The sequence below is a fragment of the Bombus pascuorum genome, chromosome 3 (genome assembly GCF_905332965.1).
Source record: "Bombus pascuorum chromosome 3, iyBomPasc1.1, whole genome shotgun sequence".
Taxonomy (NCBI): Eukaryota; Metazoa; Arthropoda; class Insecta; order Hymenoptera; family Apidae; genus Bombus; species Bombus pascuorum.
This window is the reverse complement of record NC_083490.1, coordinates 4,437,362-4,462,947: the sequence shown is the minus strand read 5'-3', so window position 1 is coordinate 4,462,947 and position 25,586 is coordinate 4,437,362. Positions and strand designations below refer to the sequence as shown.

The 25,586-nt window shown below is 40.4% G+C and overlaps 1 protein-coding gene across 2 annotated transcripts in view; it reads right to left on the bottom strand.

Annotated features, from left to right (window-relative positions):
• The window catches only part of LOC132905578 (serine/threonine-protein kinase NLK), a 235,137-nt gene extending 209,851 nt beyond the window's left edge, over positions 1 to 25,286 (bottom strand). Inside the window, exon 1 of one of the 2 annotated variants that reach the window (XR_009657824.1) lies at positions 23,535 to 25,286. Coding sequence is in view for 1 of the 2 variants with exons in the window: in XM_060957053.1 (XP_060813036.1) it covers positions 23,535 to 23,794 (260 nt within the window). In the remaining variant the exon portion in view is untranslated. The remainder of the gene's footprint in view (positions 1 to 23,534) is intronic. The other variant, XM_060957053.1, reaches the window with a different exon arrangement.
• Positions 25,287 to 25,586: the final 300 nt, after the last annotated feature.

The window sequence follows — 25,586 nt, the reverse complement described above, 5'->3', positions numbered from 1 at the left end:
TCGGAGCAGCTGCAGCTGCGAGCGTGCAAACGCGGCGAGCGAAAAGTCACGAGGGGTGGGACGCACGCAGGGGAGACGTCGCACCGGAAATACCCGCAACACATGCTCCGCCGGCTTCCTGTCATGTAGGTGGTTTAACTCCGGCCGCGGGGTGACGATAAAATATAATTTCCAGGCTGCACGCAGCAAACTCTCGCCGCGCCGCCACCGAGCTTCGATTCGTTTTCACGCGAGAGGAAAAACGATCGCTCGATTAAAAATAAGCGTGGCGGTTTTAGATCGTTATCGATTTTTCCAGCACAAAGGTTTAAAACGTTGAAGAGGTTCGAGCGTCTGCAAGTTTTGTTCGTGGAGCTAAGTCTCTATCGCGAAAATCTCTGATGAGTGGATGAAATATAATTTTCAAGCTGCGCGCAGCATATTTTTACTTTCGCGATATTTGATTCTTTAGGAAGCGAGACGAAAGACGAGTCTGTACATTGGACAACGGATGTTGCTACGCATTCGTCGTTCCAGGCATCGTAGTTCCCAGATATCGATTTTTCTCGTCCACAGATTTAAATACTTTTATACGTGGACGTTGAAGAGGTTCGAGTGCCACCAAGTTCTGTTTATAGTCTTCTAGTTTCTATCTACGAAGAGATCTTGAAAATGTCTGACGAGTAGATGAAGTATAATTTTCAGACTGTACACCACTGTACAAGCAAACAGAAAATTCTGGTATCCATCACGAGGATTTACGATATGAGAGAAAAGATGGCTGAACAAAAAAGAAAGAGCAATGTCGCTTGAAAGTATCGGAGACTCGATGTGTTTAATTTCTATTTATAGGATGAGACGTAAGTTTCTATCTAAAGATCTGGAAAATTTCTGATGAACGGATAAGATATAACTTCTCGCTGTCGCGAGATTCGATCCTCGATGACCAAGAAACAAGATCCCATTAAAAGCAATATAAAAATAATAATAATAAAACTGCGATGAGTAACGAGATTCTACATAAAAAAATCAACATCCTATCTACCGCTGTTCACACTCTCTTGTCAACAACTATTCCGCAGAACTACTCGCAAAGCTACCTTGCTTTCCACTATTTACAAACCTCGTTTCTCTATGCAAGACGATACATTTTATCGTTCTTTCTTCGACCAGATCTTCGAAACTTGCCCGTTCCTCGCTCGAATTTCTTCGCATAACGTGGAACAAAGCGCGAACATAACCGATTCGAACCGTGGAATCGACTTGAATCGAGCGGTCGCTTAAGAGAGCCAGTTTCCAGTTTCGGGCCGAGGAGTCGAGCTGCGATATTGCTTTCATCCAGTCGGAATATCCAGTTTAGTAGGATGAAGGCGCACGCGTATCTGGAGCGTGACAAGTTTCCAGATTGTGTATGCAAAAGGTGGCTAGCTGCTGCTTTTCTACGCACTTGTCGTGGCCGCCGCCTCGTCGACTACTTCTCTTACGCTTCTACCGATTCCAACCACAAAAAAGGAAAAAGAAAAAGAAAAGGAGAAATGAGCGTGCAGGCAAGAGAAAAAGAAGGTAAGGGTGGAAAGAGGCTGACGACGTGGGTTTTGGAATGGTACGACGGTACCACGCGAGACGATAAGGAGTCGCGTGCTTTGCAAGGAGCAGCTGCGACATCACCTGTCCATCTGGCAAACTTTCTCGTAAATTAAAAGCTATGTCCGTGGCACATTTTCCGACCAGTATACAAGGTGTTCCCAATTTTTCTCGGTTTAAACTGGGACTACGGTGTAAACCTTCCAGAAGAACACACGATGATCACGAAGAATAATTTTTCCAATGTTATCGCCATTTCCAGCTTTGCAATTTTGAAGTTGCTCGATTTGTCTTCTAGATGGTTGACTATATACTGGTAAAAACGATCGAATCATAGTTTTTCGCCAGAGTAGTGAAAACTGATATTTCTAAAAGTTTCACGGATTTATCTTACAGAAAGATTTTATTTGATAGAATTTTATGGCAAGGTCGATCAGATTGATCTGATCTGTGCAGAAAACGATATGAAATTCTTTGCATATCAAATTTCTTGAGAATTTCAGGAAGAAGCTGTTAGCTCATTGCATTAATCCTTCGCGTGTAATTATTTCTGTACCTTATTACACATTCTACGTTGATCTTACATATCCTATAATTAAAACTACATTGTTACGTAAATACCACCTACATATTTCACGAAACGTACGATATTTGCTCGTAACATCGTGGAGCAAGACGTTCGCGATAAAACTTGGCGCAACATTTTCCCTTATTTTCATTCGTAGATTATATCCTTCGAATTTGATCGAACAAATTGGAAATAGCCTGTAGAAACATCAAGATCGAATCAGCATTTTAGCCTGCCGACACGACTTTCTCATTTTCTACCGTTTCCAGGTAGATTCGATCGATCCGATAGCTTCAGAATAGAGCACAATCCTACTGGACAATAGGAGATTTCCTGCGAATTAATTTCTCGAATCGTCGATAGAAATTGAACACGAAAAATTGGATATCTCTATCTGACGATTTTGAAAGGTTTCAAACCTGTGAGATCGTTTAATAAAGTTATTTCGATTATAATACGATATATAGCTATGATCAGAGAACGTTGCAGCGGCATTTATCAGGCACGATTCTTATACAAAGACTGGTCTTGCAATTTTAACCGAGTGGTTTATAGTATCAGGTGACACACGTATCGCGGATAACAGTCCACGTGATCCAAGATGCATTCCAACGTGATGAATATTAAAATTGCATCGAGATATAGCAAAAGCGTTTAAACGTTGTAGCTTCTAAAATATGCATCTGGTCCTGTCTCCAATCCTAAACTGGTAAACGCTCTAGAAATTTAATAAAACACTAGACGAACAACTAATATTCGTTTCGTCGCTACAAATACCAGAAGCTTCTTCTTCCCGATATTTCGTTATAAAACTATGCGTCTTTTATACGCCTTAGAACTTGAAAGAAAATTAAGAAAACTATAGAACGAAAGAGCACGTTGTTTTAACAAACCAGACAGAACCCCGTCTCTTCCTTTCACACCAAAGACACTCGATCACATCGAAAAATGAAAATGGTACCAATGTCACCATGAATTATTAAAATGCCCGAACAAGATTTATGGTATTGAATTATTCCTAACAAGATTAACAGCTAATTAATTCTTTAAGAAATTCTATCTCTCCGTCGTTAAGTCTCAGTTATAAGGTACGTATATGTAGGTATATACATTACCCTTGCGTCTGACATTCCTATAATAACCCTAAATACTCTAAAAATCGACTAAAAGCAAAAGAACATCTGAAAGGCCAACTTTCAAGCGATCGTGCGTCTTGCTACAAGGTTCGAGCGGGGTCGTTTTGTTTTTCACACCGAAGCTTGCGACGTCTGGATGAAATTCGTCGGTATGGTGGAAGGAGCAGAGGCCGCGGGCAAGAGTCTACCGAGTGAACCAGCTGCCAGGCAGGTGATGGTGCAGCTGCCTGCGAGAGAGAACGTCCTCTCTCGGTAGCCGTCTCTCATCGGCGATCCCCTCTCGTTCCTGGACCAGTCTCGCCCGGGATCGATGCTGCTGCTCTCCGTCGTCGATTCTCTCGAAATGGTACCAACCAAAAACGGCTCGGAGAACAGGACTGCTTCCCGATGAATTTTGCGATTGGTTCCCATGAATGGAACTTTGAATGCAAGTGTGGCGATAGCTGGATGGAAGTCGTCTCGGAATTCTGCTGTTTTCTTTTTAGCTAAATTCGATGATTCGATCGAGGGTGGTCCACCGTCGATCCATGGAATTTCTAAAGCGAAATTTCAAGAGAAAAGTATATATATGTAGATATGTACGTTGAATTCCTTCCGTGCACGAGGTTGAAGTCTCGAGGGGTGTGAGGAAAATCGACGACGCGTCGAGTTCGAAACGAGTAGGCGCGTGGCTCGATCTCCAAACAGCTGGTTTATTTACGTGCGAGAGACAGCCGGGCGAAATCGTCGTTTCATGGAAACGACGTTCCCGCGGACCTACGAATAATCCAACAGCGAACGCATCTGTCGCTCGCTGAGCAGACAGGTTCGATTCTCGCGCAATTGAAAGAGTCTGGATTTATGTAAAAGCAATGACGATCGTTTTGAGGGCAAGATACAAATACATGTCTTTTTTTAGAGTTTCGAATTCTTTAATTACATTGGACAAGCTCCGATGTTGGTATTATTTTGTTGTTAAACGCTCGTCTCTGTAAATTGTTGTATTTAAGGTATTTTTCATAGTAATTTGTGACTTAGTTGTAATAAATATACCGTTTAAGGCTGCGTTCTTGATACTTTCATCGCAAGAGCTTCGATCATGATTTTCATCTTTTTCGTGAAATAAAACTGGCAAACTTATAAACGGTTGATCTAATATCGTTTCCGTAAAAATGTAACTCTATTTTTGTTAAATAAAACTGTTACGTTTAGTTCTGCAAGATTTTGAAAAGTATTTCCGAAAATACTTGAGCAACGTGAAACTGTTGGTTGCTCGTCATTGAGCAACGTTCGTTGCTAACTCTATTTTCGAGCTAGTTATTAAGCACGAAAAGAACGTAAAAGTCCAACATAATTAAAATATAATCACGTGGTAAATGGCTGCTCCAAGTGACACCGTGCTCGAGTTTGCATGGAGAAACAGGTTCGCGAACGTTGCTATTATCGGTTACAAATTATTCTGAAGCTACTTAGCTATTGCTAACTACGGTTCCTGCCGTGTAATGACGAATGCTCAATTACATGAATTGCTGATAAACAGCGGTTTAATCGGTATCAAAAGAAAAAACTCCTCGCAAAAAGTACTGCTTTGAATCTGCAAATATTCATATTAATGTAAGAAATACTGTTCTTTACATGCGATTACTATCTAAGTATTAGGTCAGTGCATATAAAATGTCTGAGAATGTTTCTGAGAAACATCCGTTTGATGGACGAACTTAACTAAAAATCAAAGTAGAAGAACAAACTTGTTACGTACAAGTTAAGTACACATATATTGAATTCTAAACAGATTTTCAATAAAAATATTGAAACGTCGCTATTAGTCGCGATGAATGATCGGAATATTCCTACGATTTTTTTCTAAGAAGCGTTACGAAGATTACTTGAAGATAAATTTCTTGCTTGAGAACAGTTGAGAATATTCCACGTAAATGATTTTTAATGGATAAATTATCGAACGAGAGAAAAAAAAGACAGTAAATAAAGAAATGTTCGCGGCTCTGTTCCATCAACGTTTGAATTCTAAAATCGATAATCGTTACGATAGAATGAAACTGGACAACTAATTTTAGTTAATACAAGTACAATAAAAGTAACATCAATGCAACGAAACTAATAAAATTAATCGAGCCAAATCTACGCTAACGGACAATTGTTCGCAGATACCTCTCATAGCCAATCTTTATCTTTCGTTAAAAATCCGCGGAAGGACAAATACCGATTAGCTGCGATATGCATTCGCGAACGATCTAAGTCTACGACTTAGCTTAATTCATTGCGTAAGCTTGATTCTTCCATCGAATGATAATATTTTATTTGTATTTGAACGAATATTATTTTAATCAAAATTCTACTTTCGAAAAAGAAAAATACGATTTCATATCCATCGACCTAGCTATTATTCCAAACGAGATAACGAAGAAAAATTTCACCGAAGATAAGACGCAACGGTTTTTAATGGAAACAGGAAAAATCGAAGTTTTCGTAGATAATTTAAACGCATCGATGGTAGCAAGTCTACAAAACTCGCGTTTCATGCGGAGAATCATTTACACGATCGTATAGAGAAGGATGGGAACGAAATGATTCATTCCTCTATTTATCGGTGGTAGCTGGAACGACGGCTCTCAGGTATCGGACCAACTATCGGTATTGAATCGAGGGTATCGCCGTTTAATGCGTCGCGTGATCGCGAAAGAGGCGACTCGTCTCGAGTGCACGAGCAGCTCTTGGGTGTCTGCTTTATTAATTAACCTGTGGATTTCTGTCTCGTTTCACTGGATTAGAGCCTCGAAACGATTCCAATCCTCTAACGCGCCATGCTTCCACCAACCAAATCTCTTTCAGTCTACTAATATTTTTTAACGATCGATCAAAATGATTAATTTCATTGTTTAAAACGATTCACAAATAAGAATGATCATTTAGCTTTAAAGCTTATATATAAGCTTCGACTAGGCGGCCGATCGATGTGCTTCGCTGATGAAGTATTAATAAAGTGTTTTCAAACTTTATCTTATTTTTGAACGTTCTTAAACTGCACTTATCATACGCAGAAAGTTCAACGTTCCATCGGACTTGGGATAAAAATAAACGCGATGAGGTATTGACGTTGAACTAGCCTCGCCACGGGACCGCAAAGGGTTAATAATAATCTGCTCTTCGAGTACAAAGAAACGTCTATTTTTAATGACTCAGTTTTTGATAAATTTGACGTCCCGATAATAGTTTTATATTCTCACGTCTGTTAAATTTCAGCGAGACGCACCAATGAGTGTTCTATATAAAATAAATACATTATAAAGTGTAACTATGAGATTCATATGTTTCGAACAATATAAAAATTGCTCAGAAACCATGCCGATGAAGTTCACGAATTGGCGTACGGAGAAAAACAATGATTACAAACGTTATGTGTAAAAAATATATTTAGAACTTGCGACGAATCTCTGTGCTATTACTTGGCGATGAATTCTTTCAATGCTAATCATGTATCGAACAATACGAAACAAAAGAAATAAAGATAACGATGGAAAGAGACCTCTCTGATATATTTTCTAATTTTCCTATCGATATCGAGATTAATTTAAAAGATAAATTCGTTCACAGTACGAGTGTTCCATCGAATCAAACATCGGTTTCCAACACCGACGGTCTCGAAACTAACGACGAACATATCTTTCTTGTTATTATTTTATAAAGATTTTACATCGAGCAATCAAAGAATATCGAACGAAAGGAAGAAAATGCTACCGCATTGGAATGTTATTCGAAGGAAGACGATTGCCAATGAAGAATCATTCCTGCACCTGTGCACAGCCACCGACTGGTTCAATACCTGTCGAGCATCGAGCGAAACTCTAAGGCACCTTCCGCCACGGGCTACGTCATCAATACCTGGATCCGAATAAATCACGAAACCAAACGTCCTTATAAATTATTCCGTCCATCGTGAAGGATTTATGCAACGACATTCAACCAACAGCACGATCCAACTTAAGTCCGATATAGATGCTGTGCTGTTGAACGATTTTACGTTTCTAATGAATGCAACGTGAATATAAAACTGTAGATACGAAGAGACGAAGAAGATGTATTATTTGCTTCAAAATTAGAACACGTTAAAGATGAATTATATCGTAATAATCGATTTAACTCGATGCTTTATACGATGAACGAAGCTGATATAAATTCGATTCCAATAATTTCGATAACATCGATTTAAAATCCGTCAGATCAATTGTCAAAGTTTGAGGTAACAGCGGTGAGATTGTTCAAACAGGTATTACTAGTAAGTAGACCGCGGATTTTTGCACCGACGACGCTGTACTCTACAATTTTAGATTTGTAACGGCGCGATACTTACGGCGCGCGATTCTCCTATCAAAGATATAAAATCGTCGAAGTGGAAAATGTTAATAAACGTAACGAAATTGCAATAAAATTGCATTGTTCGTCTACATCGATCGTCAACCTTTACGCTGCGACATTTCGATCTTTAAATTTCATTCTTCTTCGATGTGAACAACGATTATAATATGTATACGTTGTACGTATATCGTTCCATGTGCTAGTAACATAGAAAAGATGCAAAATGAGTTAAAAACTAGACATTTCTAGATTTGCACGACCTAACAGATCCAACAGCGAGGTCCAAAATGAAATTTTTAGAAAATTCAGAAAAAATTCCCCTGTGTCTACAGTTTGAGTATTCTCCAAAGTATCCAACTACTGCGATATACTTTTCTAGTTTGATAGAAAGATTAATCAAATTACTTTATCTACGTTTCCCAATAATCTTCTTCGTCCACGCAACTTTTACGCGATATTTCACTGCCTGGCCTTTAATGAGTCGAGTCCTGGGGCGATGTTCTCAGCCGATGAGTTCCATGCGCGATTAATCGTCCACGGAATACGGGTTGACGCGTGGGCACGCATCGAAACGAGAACGGATCCGCGGCCAGAAGCGGAGTCGGTGAACGAGAGTGCCGCTTGTGCAATTTACTCGAATGGCGTGTCCGCAGTCAATGCTAGGACCTTGCACTCGGCGTGCACGTGCGTGTGTGCACATGCATATCATAAACGGCTGACGAAGGAGGGAAGAACGAGGCCGGACGATCAGGGGAGGGACGAGCTTCGAGAAACGGAGAGGAAGCGGATGCTAGCGGAAAGAAATCGACGTGCAAGAGAATTCTTACCTGAGAAACGGGGAAAACACAGGAAGAAGGTGGATCTAGCTTTGGAATACGAGATAAGATGGTCGAACGAAGTCGATATGCTGAAGGTAAAGGTGAAAATTGATTTGAAAAAGAAAGAATCTATTTATTTATTTATCTATTTAGCGAATCACGGACAACAAAGCTCTACGGTGCAAGGAAACAAAAGAAGAGATACAGATATATAAGAAAATAAAAAAGTATAATCATCTGAAGGTCCTCTGCATATTCAATGTATGAAATACAGGATTTCATAGTTGCGGTCTCGAGTCTGAATTGGGCGACTAAATGCACAACTTTATTTATTTATTTATCTATTTAGCGAATCACAGGCGACAAAGCTCTACGGTGCAAGGAAACAAAAAAGAGATACAGATATATAAGAAAATAAAAAAGTATAATCTTCTGAAGGTCCTCTGATGCTAGCATATTCATTGTGCGAAATACAGGATGTCATAGTTGCAGTCTCGAGTCTAAATTGGGCGACTAAATGCACAACTTTATTTATTTATTTCTCTATTTAGCGAATCACAGGCAAGAAAGCCCCACGGTGCAAGGAAACAAAAGAAGAGATACAGATATATAAGAAAATAAAAAAATATAATCTTCTGAAGGTCCTCTGCATATTCAATGTGTGAAATACAGGATATCATAGTTGCGGTCTCGAGTCTGAATTGGGCGACTAAATGCACAACTTTATTTATTTATTTATCTATTTAGCGAATCACAGGCAAGAAAGCCCTACGGTGCAAGGAAACAAAAAAGAGATACAGATATATAAGAAAATAAAAACATATAATCTTCTGAAGGTCCTCTGATGCTAGCATATTCAATGTGCGAAATACAAGATTTCATAGTTGTGGTTCCGAGTCTGAATTGAGCGACTAAATGCACAACTTGATAGAAATCGGGGGAACAAGAAAACAAGAAATTTCTGTTGCGTTCTTTCGATAAGTCGGACGTATTTGGATTCACAGGAAGATCGCATAACCACAAGCGTATTTCAAGCGAGATAGAACTGATGAATTGTAGAGAGCTTTCGATGTAAAGGGTTTTCAGAAATCCAAAATCGAATGATAAGTCCAAGGGAGCTGTTTGTCCTGTTGATAATATTGGGACTGAAATTTTGAGCGAGCGTAGAAGAGACGATTGGTGCTCAAGAATTATCGATCGCTTTGAGATAAGTCAGACGCACGGGACAGACAAATTTGAAAATTGATAAAATGATTCGTTTGCGATAATACCAGTTACACGTTAAGAATAACGTTGGAAGAAGCACAAATTTTGACTCGTTAGAATCCATCGGAGAAATTAAATTATTCGATAGAGCAGAATGATATTAATCTAATATAATTACGCATATGCTACATAAGCATATTCTTACATAACGTCTGCGATGAAGCGTACGACATGAAACGCGAGTTAACATAACAACGTTAAACGATAAAAATAGTTTCGCGTAAAGTAAGCAAAGGCAAAGGAGATAGTTTGAAGTTTAAAGGTCCAAAGAGCGAAAGAGACAATTCGAAGATGAAACTAAATCGACGATAAAGTAATTCGAAAGCAGAAGATTCGTTGGAAAGTAAACAGGAACAGGTCGGGGAAACGAGCCAGAGGGAAGGATCGGTTCAGATTGCTAAAGAAGAGCGAAGAGAACACCTGAAAGAGAAGGTTGAAACGGTAGCAGAAGAGAAGAGGAACAAAAGGAAACCCGGTGGAAAAACGGGTGGGCTCAAGACAGTCGCGTTATCTCATGGCGAAAGGGATCGTTAGGATAAGCTGCAGCTCTTTCTCTATTGCGCATTCAGCCATTCTAAAAGTGCAGTTTTACTGCCGCGTTCGTATCGAGCTTAATCATTTACGGGCGCTCACTTTTCGCGCTCCGCGTTTCACGCCTTGTTTTATCGTCTGGATTTACGTTTATACGAGACTTCGACACGCGCCGACCCGTTATCGACTCGTCTCTGCTGATTTGTCGCTAAATGACCACCGAGAGGGAACCATAAAACGTCGATAAAGAATCGTCTCGTTTCACGCGTACTCGTTTCACTTCAATCGTATTCCATCCATCTCCACTTCGAGGACTCTTCGAATACGATCGTCACTGTTTGACAGCCGACGTTAATTTTGTTAGTCGCGAGTATGCGTATACATAGAGTCACGGAAATGTTTGAATTCTTACAGAAATATTTTGAGAATACGTTACGAGTGGAACCGAAGTTGAAACTCCAGCTTTTATCGCGAATACGTTCCATGTTATAAGACATAAAAATGTTCAACCGCACGAGTTATTTCGAACTTTCCACGTAGAGACGTGTGCATGCACCTAGTATATCGTTCGTGATAGCTAATATTCGATGTAAAGGCAGACGTTCCATTCGGTCTGGCGATAGAGATCTCAGCTCTGACGATCGCACAAGCAACTCGACAACGCAAACTCAAACAGCTCGACGACAGCTGTTCCGCAAGGAAAAGCGTTTGGGACACGAACGTCCATCCACAAGATCGACGATAATATCGTCGATGTCATCGAACGTCTTGAACCATTCAAGACAAGAGACGTACACGCTACATTGACGGACCAAAGTATTCCAACATTTATCATGAAACCCTTCGAATGAAACTTTTACGTATACCGTATAAAACTTGTTGAGATTTAATTTCTCTTAACGATAAGGAACAAATTGTATATTTTGATATAGTGGTGTTTGAGTATCGATAAACGTCGGTGTATTCTATTTAAGGTTGCAAAACTCCAAGAATTGGCATTTCGATGCTTAAGTAGCAATTCGCAAGAATAGAACGTTCCCCAAATATCGAAAGACAACGTCATTTACGATCGCACCGAAAACGTTAAACGACTCGAGAACACGAAACAGCAACCTCGGGATCGCAATTTATTTCCACGCGGCTCGAAACTGCGGAGGATAAATTGCACAGCGGATTTACACGTGGCGCGTTTCGTTGCGATACGCGGAAACGATGAATCGCGAGTACACGTGCAAAGAAATATGCGTGCGTCATCGGCTGCGAAAACGGTTCGTTTTGGCACCGGTTAAATCGTTTTCGCTCGACCAGAACGTGAATCCCGGTGCCAGGTTTTCTATATCGAGAGAGGGAGAGAGAGAGAGGACCCACACTTATTCATGGTGACCGCGAGGAATTTCGTTGGCTCACGCCTAACCTTTCTCTTCTTTGTTTAGAGGAAAAGGGGAAGAAATTTTTCGTGGGGCCACTTGAACGAACCTACGGCGCAATTAAAATGTTACACTTCGATGGTTGGTAAGATTTTCCTCTTTTTTTCTTCTTTTTTTGGCGATTAAGCTACGTGTTCGGTCAGGTGGAATAGCTTTGGACGAAAGTCCGTTACCTAAGGAGAAGGATATACGAAAGTTTGCGAGCTGCTTAACAATCTATTTCTTTGCTCCAATCAACCCCCAATGGGAAATTCTTTTCCGTTATGCCGCGAAGAAAACACCAATTCGGTTTTTTAAAATGGTTTAATACGGGATTCTGATATTTGGATAAAGATTTTTGCTGTAAATCTATGCATGTTCGCAGAAATTTATTTTCTCGAGAAAATATGAAAAAAAAAGAAATGTTACTTTAGTTAAAAATTCTGCTAGATTTGGATCGAAATAGTAATAAACGTTGTGCAACGATCAATGTGACGTATCAATTCAGTAGGATGTTACACAACAGCGCTTGGAAAGGAAATCAATATTACAACAAGCACCTCGTTTCTTAAACAGAGATATGCCAATCGATGTTATACAACCACGTTCGAATGTTTCGCTACGGTATAACATGTAGTAGATCAATTTCATATTAAGCTTTGAAATGCTGATTCTTCGTGACCCACTGTTCAGTGTCAAATTCTGCCATTCAATTCTAAATTCTCACAGTTAGTAACGTTCATACATCCGTCAATCAGCCTTTCTACCGATTCTAACAATTGCTCCAATTACCAACATCAACGACGCTCTCGTTTTTAAACCTCTAATTACGTATTTCCTATCGCGCATCAAATCGAATATTCTTTATATTTTTTTCCCTGGATAAAATTCTCGAACGTGTATACACGTAAAAGTAATATCCTACGATATACATATGTAATATCGTAAATCTCGGGATAATTCAGGTGATCGATTCCCAAGTCTGAAAATCGAGTTTATTGTGAAAATACTACAAGAGTAAACAACTATTAATATCAATCTATAACAGTAAAAAATAAATAACAAGTTCTGTGCAATGTCTACCTGAAAATCGAGAATCGATTTTCAACGTCCTCAGCCACTGATCTTTCTCCGTCGATCTTCAGTATTTTAAATAATTATTCTGTGATCTTGTCTATCTCTGATGTTGCTCTCTGTCAGTCTGTTTGGGAAACGAGTGTCTCTCAAAATGGTTGTTCGTAAAAAAAAAGGTCGCTCTGTCCGTGTACAAAGAGAGTCGTGCTATCCGTAAACAGAGAGAGAGAGAGAGAGAGAGAGAGAAAGAGAGAGAGCACCTATCGCGCGTGAACTCTAGGGAGTTTACACATATATCCTTAAAAATCTTTCTTCGACTAATTAGAAGATCGATTGTTGATTATTATCAAGACCTGGCTTATTATACGTATGTGTAAGAAATATCTAAAAAATGTAAAAAATCCTTCCACATACTGCTGTATATCCCATAAGAATTCTTTTCCAACTAAAAGACTATTTATATTCCATTGCAACCATCGTTCTGATCTCTGTTCATCAATTCACCATCCAGAAGATCCCACATCCTGCCACCCCAGCATCGTTCATCATTCCCCTTCAACAGTCCCTGGAGATCTAAATTCCCAAGAACTGCGCGATCATTGGAAAGAGCAAAATGCATACTCATATCGATGCTGTCTGGTGCACGTCTTTGGAATCGGTCTCCTAGGGAGACCATCGGAAAAATTGAACGGGCGCCGCGGCGCCATCCCGCCAACATCTCGTTTCTATTAGCGATTCAGAAAGGCAAAGGGGAAGAGTATTGGCCGCTGTGGCTACACAGTTCTTTCGGCATAAGTTATTCCCTTTATGCGAGCAGCATCAGTCTCGGGCGCAGATGCCTTTCCCCACGCGAAGGGAGGCACCTTATGCACGCGCATGCGTGCACGTGTGCCGCGTGAATGCGGGATCAGAGCAGACGGCGAAGCGGCGAGATCTTTGTTCAGCACCGTATCGCGGCGACCAGGGAACTCTTTTAACTTGAAAGTAGACCGACTCGAGCCGACAATGCCACTCGATGCACCCCTATGCAGAAAATTTTGCGAACCTCTGTCGCAACTCGCGACTATTAAACTACTCGTGAAAGGGAACATTTGATGACTTACATCGCCTGCATTGCGTTTGTTATCACGCATATTTATGATTAATCGCGAATCTGAATTTTCGTTTGAATCGATACGATTTCGGAACAGATATGGAAATCTGCCCTTTCTGTATCGAATACCAAAAAGAGTAGAACCAGCTCGCAGATATCGGCTAACGTGCACACGATTCCCGGGTCAACGAACTTTCTCGATATTGAGGTGGATAACGCGTTAATTGAGGACGGCGATAGAGTCCGATGCGCTTCCTCGTTCGCAGATCGAGAAACGTTCCTTTTCATTTCAAACAAGCGTAGTCATCGTCGATGAATAATAAACTACTACATCTTCGTATATCTTTGAAACGTAATATCAAACCGAATGAGATATTCTACGGCAAATACCTTTAGATTGATTTAAAGGCGGTAAGAAAGATAAACAATCTGAAATAAACAAGAACTAACTATGATACATGCTCCGACAGAAGCATCACAACAAAAATATCTATCGACGAAGATCTTTCTTCGCAAACTGTGTACTTTTACGCTCTGCGGTACAAATTGTACGTATATTTACAAGGAAAATTATTCCAATTCGATTCACGACCTTCTTTGTCCACTTACGAACTGAAAATAGGGTAAATAGTAAATCCTATTATTCTGCAGGACTTCTGCTCTATAACGAAGATGGAGAAGGGTGCAGTTTATAAATACCAATCTTGAGGGAAATTAATAAGGAATTCAAATTTCTAAAGGAGAATGTACCAGGAATTCAGAAAATGCTGCAGCGTACTCGCGTTAACGACGGATTACGGGCGTGAAAGATTGCCAATAGAGCGGAAATTCAATTTCTTCGCTCGCTGGCGATTCAACTTTTTGGACTTGGCCCAAAGTTCAACGACACAACGGGGATGGAGCGGTCAAAGTTTCGCTGCGATTACTATTTTGCAAGAACAGCGTAAGTCGTTTCTCCTACCGAAGTGAATCGTCGATTAAGCCTATGGCAATTACGAAATTCACTCTTCAGACAGGCTTTGTTCCTTTCTTTCTCAAGACGAGTCTCAACGATTAATTTATCGTACGACTATGTTCGATATCGATATCCGAAGTTTTCTTGTTCTTACAGTCAACTTGTTTCTATCATAAAGTAGCGAAATGGTATAAAAGTAGGAAAATCAAAAAATGTGGACTTATCGTGTGTTTCTCCCGCGTGGTTTCGCTTATAAAATGTGCATTGTTTTTCCATGAAACAATTTCATGTAGCCGAGTGGACGTCGGTAATCGAATTTATCTTTCCATTTCGCTACCTTTTGGCAACGAAACTTTTTATTTAGAGCAGACATCGATAGGAGATATATCGAGTAATTGACTGAATTTAAAAATCATTTGTCGGAGAAAATAAGAAAATTTAAATGACCAAAATGACAACGGAGTATTGACATACGGGTTAATGAGTGAAAAACGAAAAACAAAAATAAAAAGGAAAAAGATAAATCAATAACGGCTGCCAGGATTCGCAGTTCGTCCCTAGGCGGTTGTTAAATTAACGCGAATACATGGTCCGCGGTGTAATCCGCTTAAACCGATTTCCAGCGACGTAACAATCCGGATAGACGAATATACGGTACACAATGACACGTTTCGTTTCTTCACACCTGAAAATACCAGTGGAAAATGAAACGCACCCTCTTGCATTCTTATTTGAAACACGCTCCACTCTAATTTCCGACGTTTCTTGTTGCTTATACAGCCGAATAAATTGATAGTTACTCGAATCCGCATAATTTAGAGCAGCTTTTATTAATTCGAACATAACGAGTGGCTTCTTAACAGAGTATACTTTTTTCCAGTGATGAATGTGTACACTCTACACACTGCGATATGCAATTAAGCGCAACGCGCAGGAAATGCTCGTTTATACCCTTCGAACGTTCATGAATAACGTTTTCAATAACAACAGGTATATCGTAAAAAACGTTTAAGGTATTTCCAAGTACTTTTTGCCCTAGGTAATTCAATTCGTCTCTGTAATCTTCCGAAACGAATACCTACAGCACAAAGAAGAGTTATACTAAAAATATCCTGACATTTGCATTGACATAAAAGATATAACTTTGAAAAAACGAAGCTGGCACCCCGCTGGGGGTAGCCACCCACATGCTATATTTATTTTTTATTTATATTTTTTTTTTTCTTCACCAACAAGATATAACACTTTACCAAATGTCCACAAGGACAAATTGTAAAATAACCAAAATAAAAAAAAAATTTGCATTGTGTTTCAGGATGCAGTTTAATTACGAAACCGTAAACGACGATTATACGTCGATAACGAACGATTGCATTTTGCATTATCACGTTGAGAACCGATTTCGAAGAGTCTAAGAAACGTGCAACGAAATATTGTCATTTGTGCGAGTGGAAGAGCCATGGCACAATTTTTCAACAAAATTTGTAGCAACATATTCCGCAAGAGATCGTCCAATTTCCAATCGTCTACTGAAATTTAATATATTTATTATTCGGTGATTCTATAGGAAGATAATTACTTTGATATTACTCCTCGTTGATGTATATATTTCGCTGTTATTTACGTGCTGTTCTTATGATAATGTAAGTACGTTCGCTTCCTTGACAACTTCGCTAAGAAAAAAGCGAAACAAAACAACGTGAATAACGAAACCGAAGGATTAACACAGTAGATGAAGCTCCGTTTCGAAACAGTTGGAACGTCCACAGCGAAACTTTGCTGGCCTGAACAAAAATGTACATCATTGAACCACACAGAGAGCTGCAACAATACGACAATGCTCTTCCTATCGAACCTTTTATATACTTGAGAATCTACCATGGTACGTTCCATGCTGCGTTCAGAAATAACAATCCTTTGCGGACGACCCTGAAAAGCCCAGGTTGGGCACAATGTTGCAACGGAAACGCGGACGCGAATGAAATCCGAATAACACTTATCCTCGCGACCGTGCACGCAAGGCTAAAAAGCGGTCGTGCGACAATAGGTGAAAATGTGGCTTTCACATTTTTCCCTATGGATAGCCGACCCCCACCCACCCCGCCAAACCTCTCTGTTGCTGACGTTAATAGCCCGTTTTTCGAATAAACACCGTCTTTGTCATTTAAATGCGGTTACTCGATGCCGGCTGCTTCCGGTCCCAGGCTATTGTCGTCGATTACACTTGCACGATTGTGCGCCGCCGATAATTGAAATTGAAAGAAGAATATATATTTTTTTCCTTTGTCTTTCGATTCGTATCTGTTTTCTTTCTTTTTTTCCCCTTTTTTTTAAAGGATGTCGAATAAAGCTTCAAACTACGATCGAAAGGGTGAAAAATTGACAATTTTCTGGAAATAATGGATTAAATGAGAACAAGGGGAATAATATCGTGGCAAAAGTACGTATACACGTGTATCGAACCAGCAAGAGTCACTTGATTGAGTTAAACGGAATAAAAGGAAACGGAGGAACGTAATAGTTTTGAATGGATCTTTTATCACGACTCTGTCACTCGAATTTTTAAACTTTGCTTTCCCCTAGTGTTCCACGCTCGTTGTATTTTTTGACAATTAACAGGACGTAAGTTTGCCGGTGAATTTATACACCAGGTATTTTTTATACTTGGTTCGCAAATATTTTAGAGCTTCTACATGCACTTTCAAATTCCTTCCAAATGTTATCAGTGATAATCACGATAGTCGTGTCGCGTTATAGTGGCAATAAAATCTCAAAATACTTCGCACGTTATATACGTACACATATGTTTCGTACGATGAATGTTCAAACGCTCTCGCGAGTCACTGTATCTAGGCAAGATTTTGTACGCTCGAGAGAGAAACGAGCAACTTATGGCAACAACGTTACTATCTTCTCTCGAGGATAATAACATCCGATTACTCGGTCGAGATGATCGGAAACTACGATTCAGATGTAGACTCGTGGACTAAGGAGAGCGAGAAATCTACGATTTGAATCGTTAATAATAAAGTATTCGTCTTTAAAATGATTTTTAACTATTGCTACGTCACGACGTATATCTGTCATTTAAAAAGCGAATATATTATGCAACATGCAGCATGGTGCCATAGTCGTACGCATTCTTCGTTTAAACATGCAAGCTCGTACACGCAATCTGGTCACGATTCCTCCTTATCTTGGAATGCCGCGGTTGTCATGGTGACTCCCACTCCTCCTTTCATTTTCCCACCACCCTTTTCCATGCCGCGGAAAACTGCTGACTCGTTGAATAAATTTCCCGCGCCTTCTTCCTACGAAATTCTCAGAGATTACAATTTTTACGTGGTCGTCCCTTTAAACTCGTGAATCCTTTCTAAATAAAGTTTTTTACAACGCCAATGTCTCTGATCGGTCCGTGAAATTAAAACGATTCGACGAGAATACAAAAAGAAAATTTCCATCGTTTGAGACGAGTTTTTGTCGCTTGCAAAACGATATTTGAATGGAAAAGTAGCATCAGATGCGTTTAACGAGCAACTGATCGCGCCGTTTTATCAACGAAACGAATCGATATCAATGAATCTCGTTCGATGTTTTTCTAGCACGTTGCAAGATAAATAAAAACTTAGTGGTGCGAACTGGATTTATTAAAAAATAACGTTCGATATAGATTAGAAGATAGCTCTGTAAATCCATAAAATAAATACCAATATGTACAAACGTAACTTCCATCGCCGTTTGACGAAAAACCATACAAATGTTTATCGTTATATGTAAACCTATAACAGAAATTTGACCTGTTTCTTCTTCCAAGTAGATCTTCGGGTTTATTGCCCAGGTATTATGGCAATTCGTAGCAACGACATATTTACGTATTTACGACATTCGTTTAAACCGACTCATTATCCCAATGAAACAGTTATTCCACTGACACAGATATTAAGAACGCGCTACGTCAATTCGTGAGCTTGTAAATAAACCGTGAAACACAAAGTACCCAGCAGACTTTACAACGCCAAACGGTTATCCAGAAACGACAATAAACCAAATACAGCAACAAAATCCATCGGGTATCCGGTTCAGCCAAACTAACGGTAATTATACCGACCGCAGGTCACGACGAAATTATTGCCTGCTTCTTAAATTACACTTGGTTCCTTTCTACGTTCTTACGTTCGACCAAAATCCACGTTAGGAGCCTCGATGATTTATAGCTAATCAACTAAACCTACGGAGAAAACAAAGGAAAAATTCTATCATACCTAATCCCTCTTGCTCGTTTCCCTGCTTGACAAAAGGCGACATAGAAAATATTTCCTGGGTGCTCTCGGGTCGAGGGAATTTTCTGGAACAATTCCTAACATAAACGAAACGAAAGACCGGAACGATCTCTGGCGAGCCTCTGAGTCGCTTTAAATCCCTGTATGTAAATGAAACGATGACACGTCCGACTGTCGACGATATATTTCTCCCCATGGTAATCCTGCGCTTTATCTTACGACACTAGTTAACTTTATTTTGTTTACGTTCATCGGTAATTTATTGGACATTCCAGCGAACTCGTAATTTCTCTCGCGGTTCTCCTTCTCTCTCTCTCTCTCCATTTCACCAGCCGGTTCTCGTTATGTATTGCACTCGCCATTGAAAATCGGAGATTTACGTCGCGGCGTGCAACATTTGCACGCGAGACACGCGAACCCTCGAATAGCCGGCGCGTTTCCTGTTTGCTCGCCTCTTATCGGTAAACAAAGAAATCAAGCGCCACGCCACGCGTTGTTACCGACCATCCTCTGTATCTTCAAACTTTTTTCTCAAGCTTAATTTCATTCAAACTAATGTCTTGTTTATGTGTAGAGTAAAGAAGAAAATTGTAGAAACTCTTCGTGAATATATTCCACCTGTGTTTTACGAAATATTTTGAAATTTCATCGACTCCGAAATCAATCACGATTGTTACGATTATGTTGGTCAAATTTGGAGGAAAGCTGAGATTGTACGTAGAAGCTACACAATATCCATCGCAAGCGCACGCTTCGTAAAGTTCGGCAAAGTGTTCGAACAACCAAATATTCGTTGCGTTTAGTACATGGTAATATTTAAACCATCTTTATCGTTGATTATAATTGTTTGCGCATCGACCATTACCACCCATTATAAGTGGCAAACGTGTCGGTAAAGATTTACGTCTAAGACTACCTATTCGTGCCGATTAATTCTTCGCGCATTAATCGCGATAACCATAAAAGATATAACTTAGAAAAAAACGAAGCTGGTACCCCGCTGGGGGTAGCCGCCCACATGCTATATTATTTTTTATTTATAATTTTTTTTTCACCAACAAGATATAACACTTTACCAAATGTCCGCAAGGACAAATTGTAAAATAACCAAAATAAAATAAAAAGAAAAAAAAAATTAATCGCGATAATAGATCGTGTCTCGTTCCGTTTTATAAAATTTCAACAAGTTTGCACGATACACGTGTATTCGTAAAAATTGCCTGTGTTATGGTGCAAGTATTTTCACGAGCTGTTGTACGTGGATAACCTTTTCGAATATCTTTATAAATAAAAAGCTGCCGGTATTATCATCCATTGTACGAAATCCTTCCTTATGAAATACACCATGAACGAAAAACTTTTTCTGTGAAACATACGCGGATTCCAAGTTCGCTTATTTAGAAATAAAGCCATTTAGGATTCAAGGCGAGCGACGTGCAAACTGTGTGCAAGCAAATGGCAATTGAATTTAAACTCGCTCAAGGAGCTGGTTGGAGCGACGACAGAGCACGATCACGTAATTTTAACGGTTGGTAAGAAAAATCGAAATCAGCCGATAATTGCGTGTCCATTAAAACGTTCGGAGCACTGTGTTACCAGTGAATACCCTTGACAGTGGAAAGCAAACTCTTGTCGCGTAAACAGAGACCCAGTGCTGCCATTATTTGCCGGAGAATTAACCGCGCTGAAACACGCGTTTACCCAAACGCACGCTGACCGCGAGCCAATTAAAAGAAAATAAGTCCAAGTGGCGCCTCGTACCGTAAGATAAATTAACACTCGATCCAGTGGTTTATTATATCTGTTGTACGGATAACTCGCCATTTATATTATCTTCTCAGACATTTACCACGGAAAGTATGCGTTTTATAGGATTCACACGTACGCATACACATACAGGGTACGTCAAAAATCGTGGCATAACTGACAAGAGGGTAATTCTACGTGAAAAAGACAAATCAAGAACGTAGAATAAAATTTCTACGTGCGACTCTTCGCGAAAATCGAATTCGAAAAATCGTTTAGCATATGTGAAACTGGCTAATTATCGACTAAATACCAAGCAAACGATCAACAGGCGGATATTCTAGGCGCTATAGTAAACGAAAAATGTGAAATACGATTTTCCCGTTTATGGCCTCGTTTCAAAGAAAATGGACTTTGAACGTGTTCGGTTAAGAATTAACCTGGTCAATCTTACTAGATCTACGTTTTCGATTCATTTTTTCCTGTAAACTCGCTCCCTTACTAATTACACCGTAATTACTTGATCACACTGTATATACTTTCTGAAATATGAACGCCGTTGAACCGAATAAAAATCCAAAATGTAATTCCGATCGATAGGAATCGAATTTTTCCTAGTATCGGTAACCGGTTAGGAATAAATGAGCCGGAACGAGTGTCCATAATTCTACGCGTATGGGCGGTGTAAAAATTTTCCGAAATCGAGTTCCGCTGGCAATTTGTCGATTATCGAAATGCAGGATCATCGATAACGTTCCAAATGCCCGAGCACGACCCACGGAAACGCGAAGAAGCTTCGGAGAACGCGATGCGACCGATAGACGTGTCCAGAAATAAAATTTAATGGGGCGCCACGTGTCGCTTAAAGTTTAAAGGGAGATAAATCAAACGAACAAGTTGGACGACGACAATACGTCGTTCTATTCGTGGCATGTTTGCAAGAAACTGTCGTGTACATAATTTTAAATTGTTAGCCTCTAGAAACATGCGCGCTTTTTCTTTACTACATTTTCGTAATCCACGAACGTAATTTACGATACACGTCTCTAAATTGCCAATACGCTATACCGTAGTAGTTCGCTTGGATAAACAGTAAAGTTAAGCGAGAAAAGAGCTACTATCGTTCCTAAACGAGAGTAATGCTGTAAAATTAGAAAATATCGTTGAGAATCAAATTTTAATATACAAAAAGAAATGCGCTTATGTAAATATCTTCTCCATGTTCGAGATAATTTCACATCGATTTAAGCTGCAAATGAAATCTTTTTCTCATATCTGTTTCCTATCCAAAAAGTACAAGTTATCTTAATGAGATCTCGTATGTATGTAATTACTTTCGACGCGTAATATCAAGAGAAAAGCCGGCTTTTTCATTTTACCCAAAACAAAATAATCCTACTTTTGTATCATTTTACGCTATAATAAAAATGAAGTGTACGTTATACGTGTATAGACTTCTCGTTCGTATCATGCGTGTTTCTATAAACTTTCAACGTTGAATATCTGAAAAGGCCATTTCGACAACTAGTCGTACTCAATTTCTAAACTATAGACACGAAAGGGACGGGAAAAACATAGTAACAGCTGTTTATCGAACTCGCAAATTATACAGGGTTGAAAAGAGGCAACGATTTATACACACGCTAAGAAGGAAAGTGCGTTTACTCTCTAGCGATCGTCGGAGAGCTCTCGTTCGACGCGTAGCGAACGTGGAAAGTGGCGCTAATTAGTCGAACGTTCCGTTTCCCGGGATTAAAATGTTTAGAAAATTTGTCGAGCTCGAAAGCGCGGCCGCGCGCATACTCCAAACTTCCACGTTAATTACATATTGCTTCGACATGCTGCACGCGAATTGCCGCACAGTGAAATTTGCTGACAGAATTTTCAATTCGAATTAATATTTTTTTCCTCCTGTTTTAACTAGTAAAATGGAATACAAAATTACTCGAATATTTAACTGTCGATCGACGAACTTGATACGCCGGAAAATTATTTTGCGAATATAATGCAGCATAAAACAGTTCCTGTAACCGAATGATTTCGAAGTTGGGAAAATTGAAATCGAGCATGTCGGTACATCTTGTTTACGTTGTTTCCATATCGTGTTCCATACGTGTAAAGATCACAGCAGAAAAACACGATAAGTACACTCCTTTTTTGTTTACCCATTTTAATGTCTCTTTATGAACAAACAGGAGAATTTTAATACCATATGATACAAAAGAACTAACTGTTCATCCTAAAAATAGTCGATGATTCGACGAAATTTTGAGACAGTCATGTGTTTACTTCCAAAGCCACATGTATATAGACAATTTTGGTAATCCTTAATCCTCTGTACAAAATAGAAAATGTGACTTATCAAGTTCTTCCCCTGAACAGACACAAATATCTGTATATGTACGTTCATTGCGAGAACGCGTTCGTGCAACCAAAACTTCGTGCAATCGTAGTTAGTACAACAGAAGCTTATGTACCATTTCGTGTATCTTTTCGTATTTCTACTTGTAATTTAACGGTAGTACCTATTTGTAGGTACAAAGTTTTAGAATGCTTAAAACAACAACTTTTAAAAGTAACGCGAGTGCCATCTACGTCTCAGCCAGAACATCATTTTCTTTTATAAGACGATCGTTTTTATACAACTCGTCCGGACGTCGCGAAAAAAACATGGAGATAAATAAAAGAAGCACGAGGTAAGAAAAAAAAAAACGAAGCAAATAGTTATAAATATAATTTACTCACCAGACAACACCAAAAGCACCATATCCGATGGGTCTGTCGGGCTGAACGAGATCCTGGGCTGGCGGCGGTGGCGGAGGCGCAGGAGCGGCAGGGTGGTAGTAGGTGGGGGGTGCTTGGGCCGCTGCAGCGAGGACCGCTTGCCCCGGGTGGGCCCCCGTTGTCCCACCGCCACCTGTCGCCCCCGCCCCACCCCCCTGCATTAGCGACATAGACACGCTCATGGACACCCGCGAGTGCCGACTGGGCCCAACTACTGCCATCAAAACTCTCCTCTCTCCCTAGGGGCCACCCTCCTCAACCCTTTCCCGATTCACCGCCACCGCCACCGCCAAGGCCCCTGCCGCTTCAGGGAAGCCGGGACACGCCTCTCCTGCTCGTCGATTCTTTTCCGACCGTTTCGATTTTTCCTGCTCACTCTGTTTCACCTGTTCGATCAAACACTTCTTTCTCTATTAGATATCTCGTTATCGTCCCAGTGACGGAGCACACACGTGACACTGACACAACTCGAAGTTCTTTTTCTCGTTTTCGTTTCACCACAATAGCGATGAGAGCATTCGAAACGCCTTTTTTTTGGCTTTCAACGATTAAACTGGATAAGATTCTTGCAAGATCACTGTTATCCAAAGAAGGATTGACTAATAGACACGCCGTGGACTTAGAAGTCGATAGATCTCGATATCGCTCTCGATTCCATATTTCGAGAAGCACGCGAATATTCCCAGGATCGGGTAATTCGATCGTCGATCACGATAATGGGAATCGACGAGTTTCGATGGAAAATTGCAAATTGCGTTCTGATGGAATATTACGTAGCTCAGTTTCGAATGTCGCGCGCTCTCGAGGTACGGCGGGAAGGGCTGAAGCTTGAGGAGTACGAGAGGCAAAGGGGACTCGTGACACCACGCTCGTCGACGCTGCGGCTGTGGTCGCGTCCTTTTATCGCGACTTATGGCAAAAACGATACATGCGAAGGGTAACCTTCGGAGTAGAGGCGGTGTCCTCGTGTAAGTATTCCTTAGCACTGTCGATAGTAAACGGGGCGTTGCGTGTTCGGACGTTTCTATCCGGTCGTGTCGAGAAAGGAAGAACAACACTTTTGTAGTTCCCACCGAATCCTTTGACGCTCGATACGCTTTCTAAGCCAGAAGAGCTATTGAATGCGCGAATGTCACCAATGCGGAATTATTAAAACTGAACGCGTGTCACGTTTTTTCGTTAGATTTACTCTCGCTACATCCACGGTAACGATGCTAGGTTATGTTTGACACACGCACGCAAGCCTGTTCTCCCTCTTCTCCGTCAGTTACGCTCAGCTGGCCTCATAACGTTACGATCGGAGGGACGGAGGTGGAAAGGGGGCGGTGCTTGTCCATAAGAAACACAGTAGCGCGAAACAGAGAAAGGAACGAGGGAACACTGAAAGGCTCGGTCGAGTCCTCGATGGCCACAGCGATTCCGGCTACGAGGGGCGGCCGAGTTTGTTCGGCGGTTTACCGAATTTCACGAATGATTTTCTCACTGTCCGGGTCCTACGGCCGAGCCAGAAACACTGCCACTTCTCGTACAGATCAAGCACGCACACACAAACACGAAACACGCGCGCGCGCACACACGAGCGAGAGAGGGAGAGAAAGAAGAGGAGTCTCTCGCGTAGCCGCGATAATGCGATCGTCGCGGTACGAACTAAACGCACGTCTTCTCGCAGCCAAACCTCGTTGGCCACTAGTCGAAGAGGAAGGTAACTTACACTGTCGACAGCGCCAGCTGCTCACAAAGGAGGTCACGTGACCTGCGCACTAACCCAACGCGCAACCGTCCCAGCGATCTTTGCATCCTCCTTGTAAATACGACTGTAAAATCGCACCAAACTCTACATATATCCTTCGCTTATATGTTATATTATTCGTTCGTTATATTAATAAATGTTATAAGAACCTTTATTATATAAAGCATCGAGCGATTGTTTATTTTTTGCCCAGATTAGCGTTGAATGATTTAAAAATGAGCAGATTAATTTCATATACCGTGGCGCCTCGAATAGAGCCCTTT